Below are 21,414 nucleotides of genomic sequence, written 5' to 3' on the forward strand. Positions count from 1 at the left end.
TGATCAGAGTGACTTACTTTTAAAAAAAAGTATTTTTAAGAGTTATAGTGTTTTCACTAGCAGGTGTCACATAGAAGACGGTGGATTGGCTTTTGTATCTGATTCCTTTCAAAGTTTCTTCCTTAAACCGTCTCAGGGAGTGTTTCTGTCACCTTCTGGCTTGTTCATTAGGGGTTAGAGAAATCCGGAACCCATGGCCTTGAGATGCTTTGCCAGGTTTTTAGTGCAAGCCACCTTCAGTTGCTGCTTGTTCGTGGGTCTTTCTGCCTACAGTTCTTCAGTAAGTGAAAAGCATGCTAAACTGGGTTGATGTCATCGGACATTTAAGAACATTCTATGTCTTTGCCTTAAGAAGCCCTTGGGTTGCTTTCACTGTAAGTTTTGGGTCATTATCACACTATCTGTACTGTGTCCTATTAGTTTTGCAACATTTGACTGAATCAGAGCTGCAGAAAGTACAGCTCTATACAGTTCAGAATTCATCCTGCTCCTTCTATCATCAGTCACATCATCAAGAAAACACCAGTGACCCAGTTCCACATGCAGCAACACATGCCCATGCCATAACACTTCCTCCACCATGTTTGACAGATGATGTGGTACGCTTTGGAGCATGAGCCCTTCCTTTCCTTCTCCATGCTCTTCTCTTCCAGAACTGCTCAGGCTTTTTTTTCCCCAACATTTTCTAACAAAGTCTAATCTGGCCTTTTTGTTCTTGAGTGTTACCCGTGCTTCGCATCTTGAGGTAAACCGTCTGTATTTACACCCATGAAGGTGTCTCTTGATTGCTGGCTTTGACACAGATACCTCCAGAGTGTTCTTGACTTGGCTAGATGATGCGAAGGGGTTTTTCTTCTGAGGAAAGAGTTCTGCGATCATCCACTTCAGCTGTCTTCCTTTTGGTGTCGCTGAGCTCACCAGTGCTTTCCTTCTTTTTAAGAATGTACCAAAATAGTTGATTTAGCCACTCCTAAAGTTTCTGCAATCTCTCTGATAGGTCTGTTTTGGGGTTTTTTCAGTCTAACAACGCACCAACATCTCTTTGGAACACATCTTGAGAGTTCCCATGAACAGCTACCAAATGCAATCCTTAATTTGTCATGAAATATTAAGGAAACATGCCACACCTGGCCTGTGAAAATGTAAGGACTCTAATGAATTACAGCTGAAAGTCTACACTTCAATTACATATTGGTTGCTTCATTTCAAATCCACTGTGAGGGTGTACAGAGGCAAAATTACCAACAAAAAAAATGTGTCACTGTCCACATAAAAGACCTGACTGTATATTATTAAAATTGCTTGATTAAACTGAATCATACGACAAAGCAGGATGTTCAACATGGCACACGTCAGGGTATCATCAGGAGAGCTGACGTAACACTTCATTTACATTTTAGTCGCTGGTTGATGGTCTTACCGTACAAAAATAAAATGCAAACAAATGCGAAGTAACAAAACATTTGGACGCAAAGTTTTTTTGTTTTTTTTTTAAACAACCCACAGCACTACTGCGCATGACACATGCACAAGAACGTGGTGAGCTGAATAAACGGCTCTTGCTCTGCTCTTTCTTTAATAACGAATGACCAAGGATGATCTATTTTTACATAATTAAACACCCACCTACGAGCAAACACATTAGCGTTTACATCAGAAGCATTGGAGAGTTACTAAAACACAAACAAATCAATCCTAACCAGCTGTGTCGATTTGAATTTAGAGCTGTTGCGACATCCTTCGCCAGTGGATTAAATCATAATCGGTATAATTATGAACGAAATTTATATTTCACATGGTAGAAACGATCAGGCTCAGCGTCTATTGATCTGATTCAGTAACACAAGTGAATAAGTGCTAATAGCCTACATTTTTAATAGAAATGCTTATCTTGATCGACTCCTCAATTCTATTAATGGGTCATTTCCTCCATGATGAGTGTTTTTATGAGAGGAAATCGCTCGTCAAGATGAAACAGCATATCACATCGCAGCATGGTAAAAAAAATATATAAACCATCGACTCAGCATAGCGTTATTTAATAATCTGCTTTAGAGAAACACAAACCGGATCCCCCAACCCCCTCCGTGGATGTTGGGATTTGAATAAGAAATGTGATGAAGCAATAATGCGCCTGCGACGTCTCATCAGCTCACCCGCTGCTGAATGACATGTCGCTCTATCAAGCTTCTTCAGATGACATGTGACGATGTGAAATTAAAAAAGAAAAAGAAAAACACCATCCCAGGACGCTTGGGATAAACGCAGACTTTTATCATCATGCTTTTCCATACCACTTATCCTTCAGGGTCGCAGGGAACCTGGAGTCTATCCCAGGGAGCATAGGGCACAAGGCGGGGGTACACCCTGGACGGGGTGCCAATCCATCATAGGACACAATCACACACTACAGACATGCCAATCAGCCTACCATTCAAGTCTTCGGACTGCACGTGGAGAACATGCAAGCTCCGCACACGCACAGGGCTGCGGCGGGAATCGAACCCCCAACCCCGAAGGCATGAGGCGAACGTGCCAACCACTAAGCCACCGTGCGCCGACTTTTTCATCTTTCCCCTCACAAGTCTAACTTGCATATATTTTTCATAACTCGACGTCCTAATTCACTGACTCGGTCTCAAAGCGAACTTGTCCTGCATCAGAAATGGTCTGTGTGAAAGGAAACATGAAGTATTGAATGTATCTCTTTGAGGTTATTTTCTGAACACACAGCACCCCAAGGTGGCTATATTTTGCAGGATGACAAAACAACAGATAAGATACAGACTGTTGTTGTTTTTTTTGTTTTTTTAAAAAAAATACGTAATATCAGATTTCGAATGCTGATTTTTGTATGTCACTACATTTTGGTTTCTCCTTTAATATGTATTTTTGCCTGTGAAACCACCTCGTGAGACGAGTCAGTGTGGATTTATTCCATATAATATTTATACATATAAATTATTTTTAAAAGAAGAAGAAGAACAGCTTTTTACTATTTTATCCAGACACAGGTTTTGCCTTTTGGTGAAATTCTCAGACTCCCAAAGCCAAGGTCTAATCCATTTATATTGCATTTCATTTCATATCTTTCATACAGCATGCCTTCTGGAATTATTCGTACCCTTAATGAAGATGTAAGAATAAAACTGCGCGGTATAAAATTCCACCTTCTGACCATTCAGACTGAGAATTCAACAACGCTGTGCTATAAGAGGAATTAATTACCCTGTAAGTTGCCTCTCACCCCACCCCCCCAGTTGATACACACGGTACATCAAGATGCAAACTTAATCAGTGCTGAAGGTGATGAGGTTCAGAAAGGTGGCGTATTCTCGAGTAGCCACGAGAAAGGCCTGACATGCCACCCAGTCCGTGATAATCCACATTCACAAATGCACATCGGATGAAAGCATTTTAATTAGCAATCCGGCCTTGCGGTTTCTATTCATCACAGACACTTGAGCACTTCCTCTCACACGTCTGCCAAACACAGGAATCAGTCTCGAGGAGCCTAAAAGGACCCCCGTGGCGAACAAAGTGCAAAAACAAGTGTTTTTGCTTAATCAGATGCCTCCCCCACCACATCGACCTCATTGTCTCGACTCGATGCGGCCTCCTCCTCCTCTTCATCATCCTCCTCCTCCTCCTCGTCATCCTCCACCCCAAAAACGAAACGATGAAGGCACGTCACGGGACGTCTTTTGAACCGGCCAAGTCCTGCTGAGGAGTCTTTGCCAGAGCTTTGGTGGGTGTTCCTTTTTTTTTTTATTTTTTTTTTTTAATAAACACTTCAGTGAAACCTATCACAGATTGGATTTATAAAGGGCTTTCAGGAGCTACCACCCCCACAGAGCTCTGATAGATTCTGGCTGAGACGAGATAAAGCGAGCCGCCGCAGAAGCTCGCTGTAGGGAGTGTTCGAGAGAGCTGAACCTGAGCACTGACAGAGTGAGGACACCCACTTAGCACATGCATCACTGCTGTCACTGTCAACGAACTGCTGCTGGTATTACTGGGGGAATAGATTGTGTGCGTGGGTGTGTGAGTGCAAGTTCGTTATGACAAGCATAAATAATAACGGGCAGACACTTCTGCACCTTTTAAAGGTATAGTCAAGGGTATGGTGGTAGCTGAAGCTAAGTGGTTGGAAATTCCTCACAAAACACACACACACACACACTCACACACATACACAGAGATACAGAAACCCGAGTACCTTGCTGCTACCACAATAACTGCTATGTCCATATGTGGTATAAGCTAATCTGCTGAAGACTCAGTCATAGCATGTTATGTTTACATTTATACTATTTTTAAATTATATTGTTTCTCTTTGGCACCTTTCTTCTGCACTACCTGTTATATCGGACACTTCCACACTAAAACTGTGTACTGTTCGGCGCCACACTGTCACTTACTGTGCCTCTTGTCCCGTTTTATTAGTACTCTACTATCCTGAGTTTTTAGCACACGTCTGCACGTGCACTTTATGTACAATTGAGTAGACTTATTTAGTTCCGCGTCGTCTCATGTTGGTCTCACGTGTTGTTGTATGTAGCACCGTGGTCCTGGAGGAACGTTGTTTCGTTCCACTGTGAATTGTACCAACTGGATATGGTTGAAATGACAATAAAACCACTTGAACTTGATCAGATATTTGCTTAAACCTGCTGAAATGAGTGAGTGGATAACTTCACCATACGCGTGTGTTAAAAGAAACGATATAAACACAACACAAAAGACTGGACAGTCAAGTCTTTGCAAAGAAGACGAATTGTATGTACAGTAATAAGAACAATTCTAACGTCATGGTTTAATTGTAATATGATTAACGGTGTTAGAGAAAGTTACGTCAAGGAGTCATATGATCTACTTGTCTTGTATTCATTTAAAAAAAAAAAAAAAAAAAAAAGAGTCGGCCAGATACGGCCGGATACGTAATTTAAGACGTGTCTTGTCTTTAAAATTGCATATGATTCATGCTACACATATTAAACCCTGTCCAATGTCTAAAATCTTTCGAGTACACCTTTAGGTACCGGATAACGTAGGCTACGACGCAGGACGAAAGTATCTTTGTGGTGTATGAAGACGGTTGCTCGCTTTCAGAAAGACCATAAAACTGCAGTGAATAAGACAGCACTGATCTCCAGCTCCAATCTCATTCACTTCGTTCTTAAATGGTGACCCATTTAATATTATTTTTGTGTTTATTTAACTTTTAATGGTTAATTCAGTGTGTAGGTTTATAGAAACTGGTAGTAATCTAGACCAATTACTACATTTAATATGAGGGGTTTTTTTTCCCCCTTTAAAACAGAAAAAGCTATTAAGAAGAGAAATGTACATAATTAAGCTACTTGTGCCATTACTGTATTTACATTGCACTCTTGGGTTTCACGTAATTGCATTTTCTATTTTTATTTTTTGCGCTATAAAGACTAAAGGTTCACACCTTTTGGGTTACAATAACTGAAAAGAAGGGGCACGGGGGCTTAGTGATTAGAACGGTTGCCTCGCACCTCCGGGGTTGGTTTGAATCCCGCCTTCGCCCTGTGAGCGCGGAGTTTGCGTGTGCTTCGGGGGGTTTCATCCGGGTACTCCGGTTTCCTCCACCAGTCCAAAGACATGCGCTGTAGATCGATTGGCGTGTCCGTCGTGTGTGAACGTGTGCACGATTGTGTGATCCGGGGTGTCCCCTGCCTTGTGCCCCGAGTTCTCTTGGAGTGGCTCACGGCTCTTTGCGACCTCGTGTAGGATGAGCGATATCGAAATTGGATGGATGGATAACTGAAAAGAGAAACGAAGCTGACAAATGTATTTCTGACCATAAACACATTGGCAGGTGAATTTGACTGACGGATATCAGATATCTGCATGACTAGGATAATCTTGTACAGTGACTATTAAAAATGAGATATATAGATATAGATAGATAGATAGAAAATTACAAACAAAGGTTTTTATTGGAACGTGTGCAATCTTCTGCGTGCTGCTGCCATCTGCTGTTCAGTAAACATTACTACACCTATTATTAACGATCAACCTACAAAACTACGTTACAAATAAAACTCCAGTTCCAGTACACAGTACACACTAACTACATAGAACTCCAGCAACAGACTGAGTGTAAATGACATTCATACAAGATTGTTAACTATAAAGTAGAGGCATGTTAAAAATATAGATAGGTACATAAACGTAGCGTCTGTTAGATCATGTAATAGTAAAGTCAGTGACTGGATGGTTCCATACTGAAATTGATAGAGTAACACTCAGACCCAATCACTTTTAATAAGTAAGAAATAAAGCACTTAGGAGCATGCTGTTTTAGGAAAATAATTCACGATGGAGTGGTGTTGATATGTCCTGACGTGATCTTTACTTGCCCTTACCTTTAGGGTTTTATTCCTCTTAGCAAATTAGTATGGGTGTTTTGTTTTGTTTTTTTAAATATCCATTCATAGATTTAATTTTGTGAAAAGTCTACAAAACAAGTTAGTTCCTTCGCCAGCCTCTCTTTTCTTTCTTTCATTCTTCTTTTCTTAATCATTTTCGTTTATTTATCAAAGTGGAAACTCTCCGACTGTTACAAAAGTGCTGACACTGGAGACTCCTTCTAGAAATATCTACAAAATAAACATCTCCTTACAGAAAACCTCACACAATACAGTCCATACAAGTCCCCCAAAGCCCATGTAAGCTGTTACTATAAAAAAAAAAAAAGATAACGTATTAAAAGGAGTGCGTTAATATAAACCTGTGGTGTGCATTGGGATCAACTCCTTCTGACCAATCAGAATTGAGAACTCAATTAGCAACGCTGTGGAATAAATTATAACAGTTACATCAATTATATCAGTAAACACAGTCTGCTTTACATCACATCTTTATTTAAAATCGAACTGATTACACAAATACAATGTGTATCACCCCTAATCATGGTCCCTGTTTACACTGGGGTTGTTTCATGAGTGTTATATGAGGATTATATCTGGATGGAGCTTATTCACAGAAAAATGAACAGTGCGTACGCAGCCAAGACACATTTAAATCTGAGCAGTCAAACCATTTCAACACCATTTGAGACGCAGCGAACATTGAACTGAAGCCTTCCATTACTCTCCACTTTAACGTCCATACTCTCTGCAATATGATACCACAAACTGTGACTTTATTTATTCTCACTTCTACTTTAATGCCTAAATTGCTAACTTGGGTTTCTAAACATCTGCTGTGTCGGTTATTTGGTTTGGGACAATTTCGATTCATTAGAAGTTACTTGTTTAGTTTATTTCATCCAGCTGGCAACACAGCCATCACACTTTAATGTCATTTCTCTTAAACAGTTTATACGCTTCCAGATGGCTAGAAAAGCTTTTGCGGCTTACATTTAGGCCTCCTGCTCTTTAGGAATTATGCTCTGTTTGTTCTGTTTTTCCTCTTTCACTGCTGGACTGCTTTTCCTTTCGGATTTTGTCACAGTTTTGATACAAGTTTGGGAATCACAACGTTTCACGGTTTCTCTCGGACGTTTGCCCTGTTTGAGGATGTCGAAGATCGTGCTGACCAACGTTAGCGTGACCATATTTTGGTTTTTGGTTAAGGAGTTTGAGGGATTAAATTTGGTCACTTTCAGGTTCTTGCTCTACATTTGGCATCCAATTTGTTGGCTCTGATTTAAAAACACGTCATTATTTTTTTGAATGATTGTTGGTTTAAAGCTTTGTTTGGGCATAGTTTGTGTCTCCCTTATTAGAGCTGTGCTCTGTCCACCTACAGTGTTTTGCATAAGTATTCACCCCTTGTTCTTTATTGAGGTTATATATATATACGTTGTGATTGCATTAGTATTCACCACTATAGGTTGTGGAGCAATCAGAGCAGAACACCGAACAGGGTACATAGCTACTAGTCCAGGCTCCTGTTATCACAAAACTGGACTACTGAGACGTACTACTCTCGGGCCTCCCAGCCAGCTCCATCAAACCCCTTCAGATGATTCAGAATGCAGCAGCACACCTCGTCTTCAACCAGCCCAAGAGAACACACATCACACCCCTCTTCATCTCCCTCCACTGGCTTCCTGTATTAAATTCAAGGCCTTGATGTTCACGTACAAGACCTTGTCTGGAACAGCACCCCCCTACCTCAACACTCTCCTTGAGGCTTACGTTCCCTCACGCAATCTGCGATCGGTTAACGACCGACGCTTAGTAGTACCTACTCAGCGTGGCTCGAGGGCCCTTTCCAGAACCTTCACACTAACCGTCCCTCAGTGGTGGAATGAACTTCCAACCTCAATCCGGACCGCAGAACCTGTCACAATCTTCAAAGACCGGCTAAAGATCCACCTCTTTTGTGAGCACGTAACTAACCCCTAAAACTACAACCCCCACATTATCCTTAAAAATTTTTTAAACCACATACTTTTCTAGAACTCAATAATAAATCTTGTATGGTTGCATTACTTGTATTGTTCTCCGCTTGATATATTTCTTTTCTTGTATTTGTAAGTCGCTTTGGATAAAAGCGTCTGCTAAATGAATAAACGTAAATGTAAATGTAAATGGAGCAACCGTCATTACAAGTGACAAAATTACTTGAACAAACGTAAACCGTGTGTAGTTAAAATGTCACGTGATCTCAAAATAGACCTGTTCCTGCAACACTCCGGAGTTTGTTAGAGAGCATCCCTACACAAACTGCATCGTGACCACCAAAGAGCAATCAAAACAACTCTCAACCTCTGGAAAAGTATTCTTCAGGGTTTGGTTATAATTTTAAAAAAACACACACACACACACTTTGAACTTCCCATGGAAATCATTAAATAAATTAATAAAATATGAAAAGAATATGGCACAACTGTGACTCAAGAGAATAAGGGTAATGCTCAACATGATGCTACCACCCTCATGCTTCACTGGATGATGTGTTTGTGCAGTGTTTTGTTTCTGTTAAATGTATAGATTTGTGTAGAAATATTATTTTCTCCCCACCTGTATGGAAAACTCCAAAAGGTATTTCGTATGATTCATCACTCTTCCATAAAGCCCAGCTGTGCGGAGTTCCCAGTTACTTCTTGTAAACTTTTTGTTGCTTAATGGGATGAGTGACAGTAATAGACAGACTGCACCTCTATCCTCTGTATGTGCTTCAGACTGAAAAGAAACTAGATCCTGGTTCTCAGATACTTCTCAATACTTCAGACATCAGTAATTCAGTATTTGAGTAATTCAGGCTTCTTTTCCGTATGAAATGAAAGGAACCTTTAGCTTTGACCTCAAACCAGGGACAGGTGGCAGAGCGTTGGCTAATGTGACACGGTGAGAGGGATGGAATTGTAACTGTAAATGTTTCACATTTTATTTATTATTATTATTAGTAGTAGTAGTAGTAGTATTAGTAGTAGTCCTCATAGTAGAAGTATAATTAATATATTACTAACAGCATTAATTTTTAATTATTCAATTATTTAATTAATTATTATGTTATTATATAGCATTAATATGAGCATTATTCATTATTTAATTATTATTAGTAATACCAAAAATAACAATAGCAACAATAATCTTTGTCATTATTATTATTATTATTATTATTATTATTATTATTATTATCCAAGCGTATGGCAAACTGAGTTATTGACTCCCAAAAGAAGGAACCGATTCTGAACAGCTGAAACGAGTCGTTAGTGATTCCAGACTTACTTCCTGTACTAACCTACGTAGGTTTGTAACAAAAAGCTCCGCCTCTGGTCTTCATCGGCTGCTCGCTGACAGACGGAGCTGAAATTCATTATGGTAGTAGGCGTTTCCGTTTTGAAACACGCTGCAGAGGTAGACCAATCACAACAGACTGGGACATCTGACCAATCAGAGCAGAGTATGCTCTCTGAAAGGAGGAGTTTCGAATGAATCATTTAGAACGAATCATTTAACAAGTCGTTTGTGACACTAGGGGGAAACAAGGTAATGCTGCAGTTTAAATTATGAGCACATTAAAGTGTTTTTTGACCTCGGAGGCATGGAAATCTACTGTATGAGACCTTTAAAACAAAAGTAGGCACGTTTCAAAACCATAATAGGTGCACTTTAAATGTGTTACCGATTATATCGGAGCCAGTATTACAGTCCAAGAAGAGGATCATAGACTCATCTAATTTCTAACGACTCGTTTCAGCTGTTCAGAATCGGTTCCTTCTTTTGGGAGTCAATAATTCGGCTTTTGAAACTTTGCACGCGTTTTCACATTCACACAGTTATATAACACACTACATGAAAGGTAATATGATTTTTAAAAATGCTACACTTTTATTTTGTCAGTGATGATCAGTTCGTCCGCTCGCTATGACAGCTGGTTTGAGAAGTTCCGGTGTGGCGTCATCCCGCACCGCTGTTGCTGTGCTGGTGGTAACGGGCAGCGGAAAAGGAAGTCGTGCTGTTTTGTTTCGTTTTTAAAATTATTATTATTTACTTATGTATACTTAAAGCTTATCGTCGACAATACATAACTACCGAAACGTCAAAAGTAAACGTTTATTATTATTATAATTTTTTTAAGCCAGCGGAAATCATTTTAAAACAGACGGGAATTAAGTATAAGCTATGTAGCTAGCTGACTTAGCAGCTAACGCTCTAGCTAACGAATAAATAACGGACATTTTATAAACAACGCTGACCCAGTTCAGTCAGGTGAGAGTGTAGAGGTGTAGAGAGTATATTAAATATATATATAGAGAGAGAGATAAAGAGAAAGAGAGAGAGAGAGTGTGTGTAAATATTAACCCTCCTGCCCCAAGTGGGCACGAGATCAACCTGGAGAAAACGCTGGACCTGGTGGGCCTGAAGCCGGGCTCGGGGCCGCTGCTCACCCCGCAGAAGAAGATGAAGAAGCGCAAGGAGCTGAACGCGCTGATTGGACTCGGGGAAGGGAAGCGCAAGAAGCCGAAGAAGAGCTCCGGACACCGGCTACTGCTGCGGGGAGATGCGGGGGACACGGACACCGAGAGCGGCTCCAGCTCCGGGGAAGAGGACGATGAGGAGGAGTTCCGCAGCCTGAGCCTCAGTCCAGGGGCTTTCCGCAAGTAACTACACTCTCACACACACACACACAAAATAAAGTGCAGACTTTATTCTGAGAATATGAACCTTTCCTTCCTGTTCCCACTATTTTTTAGAGCCCCCATGAAATCAAAATGGAAGTTTGGTAGTTTTTAGTATAAACATGTCAGCCCAGATGTTATCTATAAGCTCGTGTGCTCCACAAACAATGACAGAATTCGCATTGTGATGTAGAGATATGCGTTCAAAATGTACAGTTTCTACCATGACGTCATCCTGCACTTCAGCTTCTCATCAGATTCTCCGTCCAATCGAATGCTCTGTAGAACCTGAAGTCCCGCCCCCGACAGGTGTAGGGTTCCTGGCTGTGAGGTGAGGTGACCTGAATGCTGTTGGCTGTTTAAACAGTGGGAGGAGGAGCCACTCGTTATGTCCCGCCCTGACTTGGTGTTTCGCTCAAGGCGTTTCAAAGAATCAAAAGTGGATCGTTTGCAAATCCTTCGCACATCGCCAGGCGCCGAGGTTCTTCCCTGGTGATGCGTTGTCCAGGAGTCGAGTCTTCGGGTTCCTGCTTGTCTTTTGGCCTTGAGTTTCACCATGAAACAACCTCATGCTCGATTGGATTCGGGTCACTGCGGAACGTTCCACGTCTTTGCCTTAAAAGACAAAACGGTTGCTCATGAAGTATGCTTCGTGTTCTGATCATGTGTACTGTGAATCTCAGAAGCCCACCGAGGTTTGAAGCATTTTGCCGAATCTGAGCAGATAATATAACCCTAAATACAAGCGAACGTTTACACGCTATAAGATGAAGTGATGTGCTTCAGATCATGAGCACGATCATAAAGATTTTTTCTGTCCATTTATTTTCTTTATATTTTTTATTTAGCCAGGAAAGTCCCACTGAGATACAAGATCTTTTAATTCAGGAAGTCCTGGTTGGTCTGTTGGTGTTCCTGTACCAGATATTCGCATCAGCCCCACCTCATGTTTTCGCCGTCTCTCTGATGGGTTCATTTTGATATTTTTCAGCCCAACGATGGCTTACTTCACTGGCGCTTTGGACTTCATATTGAGAGTTAACAGTGGTAGATCCCAAATGCAAACGCCACCCTTGAAATCAACTCTAGACCTTTTGTAAGAGGAAAGAAAGAATGAAGGAATAACACCCGAAGTCTCTTAAAAAGGGATAAAACATAAAAAAGTGCTGTAATTCCTACACCATTCACCCAAATTCTGAGGTAAATGTCCTCAAATTAAAGCTGAAAGCATTCAACTCCAGCATACTGTCGTGGACCGATAAATAACGATAACTTTATTAACGTTCAAATATTTTATATACGTCCACAATACACACACACGTAGTGCAGTAACTACACAAAGCGAATTATATATTCTTAGCTCTTCAAGTACTCCTGCTGTTATTAATAGTCATCTTCATATACAGGAAGTGAGAAAACCCTCTTTACTATAATAAAGCACACGTAATAAACAGTAAAAGTCCGTATCTACCCGAGTACGCGTAATAAACAGCCTCACGGACAGCGAATAGCATCGTAGACGTGATCTTCGAACTCGTATCGACTCGCACTTGTGTTTCTGTCAAGTCACGTGACCTTTCAGCCACTAAAAGTACACCTGATAAGATCTGAACTCATTATTTAAAAGTCTTTTTTATTTAAAATGTTTAAAAAATGTTTTTGCATAACCTATCTTACTAAATCGCGTTCTACAAGCGAGTTCGTTTCCTTCGGGTGTGCAAACTTTTTTGCACTGATCTTGCATGAAATGGAAAAGGAGATCTAAACGAACACAGGTAGTTGATGATGGATTTAAAATGGTTGTTTTCTGCACACAGGTTTAGGAGTAGAAATGGAGTGTTAAAGGTTTGTTCGAGCTGACTGGAAGTGACACGTGTGTGTGTGTGTGTGTGTGTGTCTTGTGCAGGGGTTCGGCTCAGTGCTGCTCCGTGTGCTACCCGCTGTGCGTGTTCATCGTCCTGGCCGCGTGTCTCATGGCGTGTGCCGGACTCATATGGATGCAGATTGCACTTAAAGAAGATTTGGACTCACTCAAGGAGAAACTGCGCACCAGTGGGTTCCACTTAGCAGTACACTTTCTTTATTTATTTATATTCATAATGCACAAATGTTGTGTGTGTGATTGATCTGCACCGGGTTTGGATTTACTTTTAAAATGTAAGCACTTTAACTTCATGTTCAGCCACGTCACTGTAGAGATGGGGAAACATTTTGACACCGTTGTTCACTGTCTATTTTCATGATCCGTTTTCCTGCTCGTGTTCACAGTGGAGTCGAGTCAGAAGGCTTCTTCGCACGAAATACCAAAGCTGAGCGAGGATCTGAAGGCCAATCAAAGGACGCTGGAGGACATCGAGAGCGGAGACAAGGGCTTAAATAAGTTATGGGCCAATCTTACAGATATTAACAGAAAGGTACGTTTGAGCACCAGCATCTGATTTTAAAATGGTTCTGATGAGCCAGAGTGACTCTATGATGTAGTTCAGGATAACGGTGTGTTATCGAACCCATTTTCTCAGCGCTCTTAACGCGTACGATCACATTACGCTGCGTCTCTGAAGCGCACGCTCATGCATAATTTACTGCTCCAGCCCTCGTTTCAGTTTCACTCCGTTTGCTCTTAATGGCTCGGTTTCGGTAAACTGAATTAGCGGCAGAAATGTTTACACGCGGGTGCTCTGGACAGCATTACACGGCTGTTACGTGAAATCCGAACCAAATGGACGCGTATGTGAGGACCGGCGTTCAGCGTCAATGCTACTATAACACAGGCACATCCTGTCAGAGTTTAACCCTGAAGACCCTCAGGGAAAAGACGAGGCGCCTTAGCTGAACACTAAAAAAAAGATCTGCGTTATATAGAGCTGGGATTCCAGCAACAACAAAAGGGGACAATTGTAGCGCAAGAACACTGAATCCGATACGATGCGATTTCGATTCTTAAGGCAACAATTTGATATTTGTTGATGCCACTGAATCTAATTGGTTACAGTTTGATTCTTAAGGTAATGATTCAATATTTGATGATACAACTGAATCTGATACGATGGGATTTCGAATCTTAAGGCAACGATTCTATGTTTGACGATACCACTGAATCTGATTCATTACAGTTTGATTCTTAAGGTGACGATTGTATATTTGACGATACCACCGAATCTGATTCATTACAGTTTGATTCTTAAGGTGACGATTGTATATTTGACGATACCACCGAATCTGATTCATTACAGTTTGATTCTTAAGGTGACGATTGTATATTTGACGATACCACCGAATCTGATTCATTACAGTTTGATTCTTAAGGTGACGATTCGATATTTGACGATACCACCGAATCTGATTCATTGCAGTTTGATTCTTAAGGTGACGATTCGATATTTGACGATACCACCGAATCTGATTCATTACAGTTTGATTCTTAAGGTGACGATTCGATATTTGACGATACCACCGAATCTGATTCATTGCAGTTTGATTCTTAAGGTGACGATTGTATATTTGACGATACCACCGAATCTGATTCATTACAGTTTGATTCTTAAGGTGACGATTCGATTTTTGACGATACCACCGAATCTGATTCATTACAGTTTGATTCTTAAGGTGACGATTCGATATTTGACGATACCACCGAATCTGATTTATTACAATTTGATTCTTAAGGTGACGATTCGATATTTGACGATACCACCGAATCTGATTCATTACAATTTGATTCTTAAGGTGACGATTCGATATTTGACGATACCACCAAATCTGATTCATTACAATTTGATTCTTAAGGTAACGATTCTATATTTGACGATACCACCGAATCTGATTCATTAATTTGATATTTAAGTCAGCGATTTGATATTTGATGATCAATGCGTCAGTCCAAATCATCCGACGTTTACACCCCTGTTCTCACCCCTCACATCTCTCAGCAGTCAGATATTAGTTCCAACAGGTGAACTTGTTTACTCGCAGTCAAATTGGTTTACTGCTTCAAGCTCTAGTGTTGTGAAAGTACCAGAGTACAGTGTAGCATTTGTGCATTACCGTGATCAGTAACTTATAGCAACACCAGCCATGTTTCCATCCAAGTCGTGAATTGAACTTATGCGAAAAATCTGAATATCAAATAAAACCTTTGCGAATAAAGGAGATTTTATTCGCATCTGGGTTTTTTTTGTTTGTTTTTTTAAAATGTGATAGCCCAAAATTCGCTTAAAAACACCTGGATGGAAACATAGCTACTGATAGGTAGTGTGTGAAACGATGAAACGATAGTCTCTGTTCGAGTGAACTCGGGTCAGAGCGCTGTGTGTAAAGAATAACGTTTCCTTTCCGTGTAGATAAGCACGCTGGACTCTGCTGTTAACCATCTGAAGGCGAACATTAAATCAGCATCAGATTTAATTACTCTCCCAACAACCGTAGAGGAGCTCCAGAAGGTACAAACCTGCTCAAAGACAACACTCATTAATCAGCTCACCTCAGGAAATGTTTTATTGCTCCTAAAAACTATACTGTCTCATGGGTTTTGTTCAATTTGTTTTCTTTTCTTTGTGTGTGTGTGTGTGTGTGTGTGTGTGTGTGTGTGTGTGTGTTTCTTTTCACTACAGAGTGTTGCCACAATAGGAAGCACACTTACTAGTGTTCAACATGATGTAAAGATGATGCAGATTTTTATTGAGGACCAGAAGAAAGGAGAAAACAAACAGAACAGTGAAACGGTAAAGAAAGAACAGCCTTCAAGGCATATTTATTATATCATTTTGGGTGTTTATACTACAGCATTGTTGAATTCTTGATTCTGATTGGTCAGATTAATTTTCCATAACGGCAGCTCTGACAGCAATGCAGGTCGTTCTAATACGTTATCGTTTCTATGGTAACGGCTCGTTCACAGGGATATGAGCTGGACAATAAGCAGATCTTTTTTAAGTGAGATTATTTAACAAAGAAAAACATATAGTCGTTCATATGGTGGAGCTGTTTATTTCACATTTATGGAAGGAGTCTCCAGTGTCAGCGCTGTGTAAGAGTCAGTGAGTTACGGAGGAGTTTAGGCTTTTTGGTTTCTCGGTAGCATGGCACGATGTATCCTTTGTTTTTGTTTTTTTCGTCTTATTAACTTCACGAGGAAAAATACAGAGAGGCTGGTGAGGGAACGACTGTTTACAGCCACTATAACATACTGTAAGTGATAACTTGGATAGATAGGGTGTTACTGTTACTGCGACATTTAAGAAAGAAAGAAAGAAGATGGAGAGAGTGAAAGGTATATAGATGGAAAGAGTGTTCTTCCTAGAAAAAAACAGTAGGAGTGAGAGAGTCATAGTAGTTTGATAGAAGGAAATATGGAGAGAGCAAAATATGGAGAGAAAGAACAGATGACGATAAAGACAAAGGTAAATAAAAAGAAGTGTTGATGGTGGAAAGATGGATGGATGGAGTGAGTGTTGATGGTGGAAAGATGGAGTGAGAGTGTTAATGGTGGAAAGATGGATGGAGTGAGTGTTAATGGTGGAAAGATGGATGGAGTGAGAGTGTTTATGGTGGAAAGATGGATGGAGTGAGAGTGTTAATGGTGGAAAGATGGAAGGAGTGAGAGTGTTAATGGTGGAAAGATGGATGGAGTGAGTGTTAATGGTGGAAAGATGGATGGAGTGAGTGTTAATGGTGGAAAGATGGATGGAGTGAGTGTTAATGGTGGAAAGATGGATGGAGTGAGTGTTAATGGTGGAAAGATGGATGGAGTGAGTGTTAATGGTGGAAAGATGGATGGAGTGAGAGTGTTAATGGTGGAAAGATGGAAGGAGTGAGAGTGTTAATGGTGAAAAGATGGATGGAGTGATGGAAAGATGGATGGAGTGAGAGTGTTAATGGTAGAAAGATGGATGGAGTGATGGAAAGATGGATGGAGTGAGAGATTAAAGAGTAAAGATAAGAGTAAAGGTTAATGTTGCAGTATGTAAGAGATGTATGTTATCTGTATTTAGAGCTCTTCAGTGCTGGTGGCTCAGGATGACGGCAGCAGGAACGTGAACGAAGGAACTGCAAATGACGGCAGTATGGATCTTTTTTTTTTCTTCCATCCACTGTTGTAGTTGCCGTGCCGATTGCCTGTCTGTAAAATCTCACGAGTCGTCTTTTCACTTTCCGTAAGGCTCCACGACGTCCTCGAGTCCCGTCAACTATCGCCATCGCCGCTTCCTCAGTAAGAACCTCTCCAAGAGAGAGACAGGAGCGACGCTGCAGACCCTCACGTTTCCTGGAGTCGACTGTGCTGAAGGTGCGGCTTTTTCATTTCTCTAACTGATGTCAGTTACATTTCATACACTGATAGATACACTATATGGCCAAAAGTATGTGGACACCTGACCTTCACACCTGTATCATCCTGTTCCAGATTTAGTCCCCCTTATAATATATTCTAATAGCCTCCATTCTTCTCGGAAGGCTTTCTGCTAGACTTTGGAGCGTGGCTGTTCAGCTACAAGAGCGTTAGCGAGGTCAGGCGCTGATGTTGAGGTGAGGAGACTCCAGTTCCAGTTCATCCCAAAGGTGTTCAGTGGGGTTGAGGTCAGGGCTGTTTGACTTCTTGTGCACAGGAGCATTGTCCTGCTGGAACAGGTTCGAGCCTCTTAGTTCCCCTGAAGGGAAACTGTAATGCTACAGCGTACACAGACGTTCTAGACAGTTGTTTGCTTCCAGCTCTGTGGCAACAGTTTGGTAAAGAACAATATACGGGTTTGATAGTCAGGTGTCCGCATACTTTTGGCCATACAGTGTATCCGTGGTTCTCAACTATGGGTCTGGCTTCAGAACTTTGAGTTCAGTATCTTTATTTATTTTATTTTTTTTTCCTGTACTTGTTGAAATAACCGTTCTAAAACTAACACCCTCAATATGTTCTGACCCACCTTCGTTTTCGAGTCATATCGTCTACTCAGTACGTCGTACATCTCCACAGACCTTCTCGCTCTCTCGTTCTGTCAGATTTAGAGAAGCTCGTGCGCGCTCAGCTGGAGGACACGTCTGAAGGCGTGACGTACGAGGAGCTGATGAAGATCTTCGGCGCGTCCGCTCCGGATTCCCGTCTCCTCGAGCCGTACGACGTGGATCAGGACCACAGGTACACGCTGGAGGAGCTCCGGGCCGCCGCTTCGCTCTGAGGAACCGTGCAGTCGGTCGCGTGAAGAACATTTAAGACTGCGCCGTCAACGAGCGGCAGGAGGACGACGCGTGGCCCTCGGCGTGAACTGTCCTAGCGGTGGCTGACACAACTGCTGCTCCATTCCTTTTTTTTTTTTTTTTCGTTTTCTTTTCTCTTTCGATTCATTCCTTTACACCGGTATTGGAGAGATTTGAACCCTCATCCTGCAGAGAAACGACTTGTATGAAGGTTTTTATTAATAATCACGAATGCGTAAAGCTAATCAGAACACGTATATTAGAGATTCGGGTTGATTACTTCGATACCGAGCCTCAAAATTCAAAGACGAGCCTAGATTTACGTTGTTTTAACATGTTTGTCATTTCCCACCCCCAGCCCCCGTATAGGATCAAAACACATTCCTTTTCACTTTTAGGTGGAATCTGGGAGGCTGTGAGGAAATGCATTGGAAATCATTTAACACTCTATTTAATTGTGTATTTAGCAAAATGTAGCAATAATATATTACTCTTAAGGCTTATTGGGTATATGATGTGTTACTGTGTGTACAGTATTCTGCAGTAATGTATTAAGGACCAGTTTCTACAGAAAAAAAAAGAGTGATACTTTCAGCCTAAACGATCAGGCGTAGTAGCAAGAGCTACTGATGCTGTTTTAAGGTGAATGTTCACTTCAACAGGTAGTGAATGAAACACTGATTAGGCATGTATGTATTTCTGTATGTATTTTTAATGCTAACATCACACACACACGCACACACATTCGTTCCAGTCAGCTTCTACCAGGGTGTGCAAACTTAAAACAACCCGGGAGATGATATAAACTCGCGACCAAAGTTGCCATGTCATGAGAAAAAAAAACGATAAAAGAAAAGAGTTCCTGCTTTCGGTATGTAAACGGAGCATCTAGTTCCCATCTATGAAGTGTTAATGGTATTAATTCTTTTTTTTTTTTTTTTTTTTTTGGTGTGTGTGTGTGTGAAGAATTAAAAGAAGAAAACAATACCTTGTGAGATTGCCTTTTAAGGAAGGTCAGGGGGTGGGGCTATGTTCCAGCCCAGAATCGCAAGTGTGAATTACAGCAGAGTTCAGATCTGTTGCATGGTAATATTGAAAATCAGACTTTTGTTTTTTTTTTTTTTACAGCGTCTTTAAAAATTGCGAACGCAACACACAGAAACATTTTTCAAAATTACACACCGCACCTTTAATTTGTCAGGAGTCACTGACTCTAATGAAGGAGTAGGATTCGTGAGTGATGAAATAGTGCTGTTCTGGCAACAGGAAGTGCTCACAATTCACCTGAGTTGTGATGGTGGCAATGAAGCAGGACTACTATTAATAGTAATAATATTTTAATTTCCATGTCTGGAAGTTAAGACACAAAAGTTTGTACACCCCTATGTTTAGCAATGTAAATATGCTGTATGAATTGTGAACTCACTTGAGTATCAATCTCACAGATACTTCCTGTGTGTAGGCTGATGCTCAGACCGGACTTTTATCTGCTTCCTGGTGTTAATAAATGATTGTTGATGTGAAAGAATGGTTCAGGGAACCTGCTCGTGTAAAATATTCAGCGCTGTACATTAGCATAATGAATGCGTTTATGCTCAGCATGTTGCTTTTTTAACGTAACATGTATAAAGGCCTAATTTATCCGAAGGCGTTTTCACTGTCTTTTCTTTTCTCTTTGTCTGATTGGATGTTTAAAAAGAAAAAGAATGTGATGCTTTTCTGATGTTCGTGGTTATAATGAGTGAAGGTGGGATGGTAAAATACCTCCAGACAGGTTGGCATGGAAACTAAAGTCAGCTTTTAATTGAAATTAATCAGGTTAGCTTAATAACCAGTAAAATAAAAGGTAGTTATTATGACCCTGCAGTTGAATTCTCAAATCTGATTGGCCATTGACCAACAATTAACCCTGACTTCCTGTTTCACTCGGGTATAAATAAGAGGTAACACATAGGGCAAATTCCCTTAGTCATTCATAACAATGGGTAAGACCAAGGAATATAGCCGTGATGTGCGGCAAAAGGTTGTTGAGCTTCACAAAATGGGAAGTGTCTATAAGAAAATAGCACAAGCGTTGAAAATGCACATTTCCACCATCAGGGCAATGATTAAGAAGTTCAAGTCAACTGGAAATGTTATGAATCAACCAGGAATTGGACGTGTGTCTATATCGTCTCAACGCACTGCAAAGAGGACGGTTCGAGTGGAGAAAAAATCTCTAAGGATCACAGCTGGAGAATTGCACAAGTTAGTTGGATCTTGGGATCAGAAAGTCTCCAAAACTACAATCCGAAGTCACCGACATCACCACAAGTTGTTTGGAAGGGTTTCAAGAAAAAAGCCTCTACTCTCATACAAAAACAAACTCGAGCGTCTTCAGTGTGCCAGACACTACTGGAACTTCAAATGGTATCGGGTTCTATGGTCAGATGAAACCAAAATAGAGCTTTTTGGTAATAAACACCAGAGGTGGTTTTGGTACACAGAGAGGTAGCCGTATGGAAAAGTACCTCATGTTCACGCTTAAATATGGTGGTGGATCTTTAATGTTTTGGGACTGTTTTTTATGCCAGAGGACCTGGATGTTTTGTTAGGATACATGGCATCATGGACTCTATCAAATATCAACAGATATTAAATGAAAACCTGACTGCCTCTGACAGAAAGCTTCAAATGGGCCGTGGTTGGATCTTCCAGCAGGACAATGATCCAAAACATACATCAAAATCAACACAAAAATGGTTTACTGACCACAAAATCAAGATCCTGCCATGACCATCCCAGTCCCCTGACCTGAACCCCATAGAAAACCTGTGGGGTGAACTGTAGAGGAGAGTCCACCAGCGTGGACCTCGAAATGTGAAGGATCTGGAGAGATTCTGTATGGAGGAACGCTCTCAGATCCCTTGCCATGTATTCTCCAACCTCGTCAGGCAATATATGAGAAGACTCCGAGCTGTTATCATTTCAAAGGAATGTAGCACAAAGTATTGACTATAAGGGTGCTAATAATTGTTGCACACCTATATTTAACAAAGATATTTTGGGATAAACCTGTGTTATGTTTGTAATTGTTGGATATCCATGAGAGGAGAATATTCTTGTGAATTTTTTGAGCA

The 21,414-nt window shown here is 40.8% G+C and overlaps 1 protein-coding gene across 1 annotated transcript; it reads left to right on the plus strand.

The window, feature by feature from the left end:
• The first annotated feature begins 9,651 nt into the window (after nt 1–9,651).
• efcab14 (EF-hand calcium binding domain 14) lies at nt 9,652–19,942 on the plus strand. Its single transcript, XM_053629650.1, has 8 exons — nt 9,652–11,092; nt 13,017–13,162; nt 13,379–13,524; nt 15,451–15,549; nt 15,721–15,831; nt 17,101–17,170; nt 17,268–17,393; nt 18,101–19,942. The coding sequence occupies exons 1-8, from the start codon at nt 10,893–10,895 to the stop codon at nt 18,274–18,276; spliced, it is 1,074 nt and encodes a 357-aa protein (XP_053485625.1). The 5' UTR covers nt 9,652–10,892; the 3' UTR covers nt 18,277–19,942.
• The last annotated feature ends 1,472 nt before the right edge of the window (nt 19,943–21,414 follow it).

Source organism: Ictalurus furcatus, chromosome 7 (assembly GCF_023375685.1).
Source record: "Ictalurus furcatus strain D&B chromosome 7, Billie_1.0, whole genome shotgun sequence".
NCBI lineage: Eukaryota > Metazoa > Chordata > Actinopteri > Siluriformes > Ictaluridae > Ictalurus > Ictalurus furcatus.

Excerpts from the sequence above, each read along its gene's own strand:
- efcab14 (XM_053629650.1), top strand. The coding sequence starts at position 10,893 with ATGAAGAAGCGCAAGGAGCTGAACGCGCTGATTGGACTCGGGGAAGGG. Across the intron at positions 13,163-13,378 it reads CAAGGAGAAACTGCGCACCA|TGGAGTCGAGTCAGAAGGCT; the intron begins GTGGGTTCCACT and ends TCGTGTTCACAG. Across the intron at positions 13,525-15,450 it reads TTACAGATATTAACAGAAAG|ATAAGCACGCTGGACTCTGC; the intron begins GTACGTTTGAGC and ends CTTTCCGTGTAG.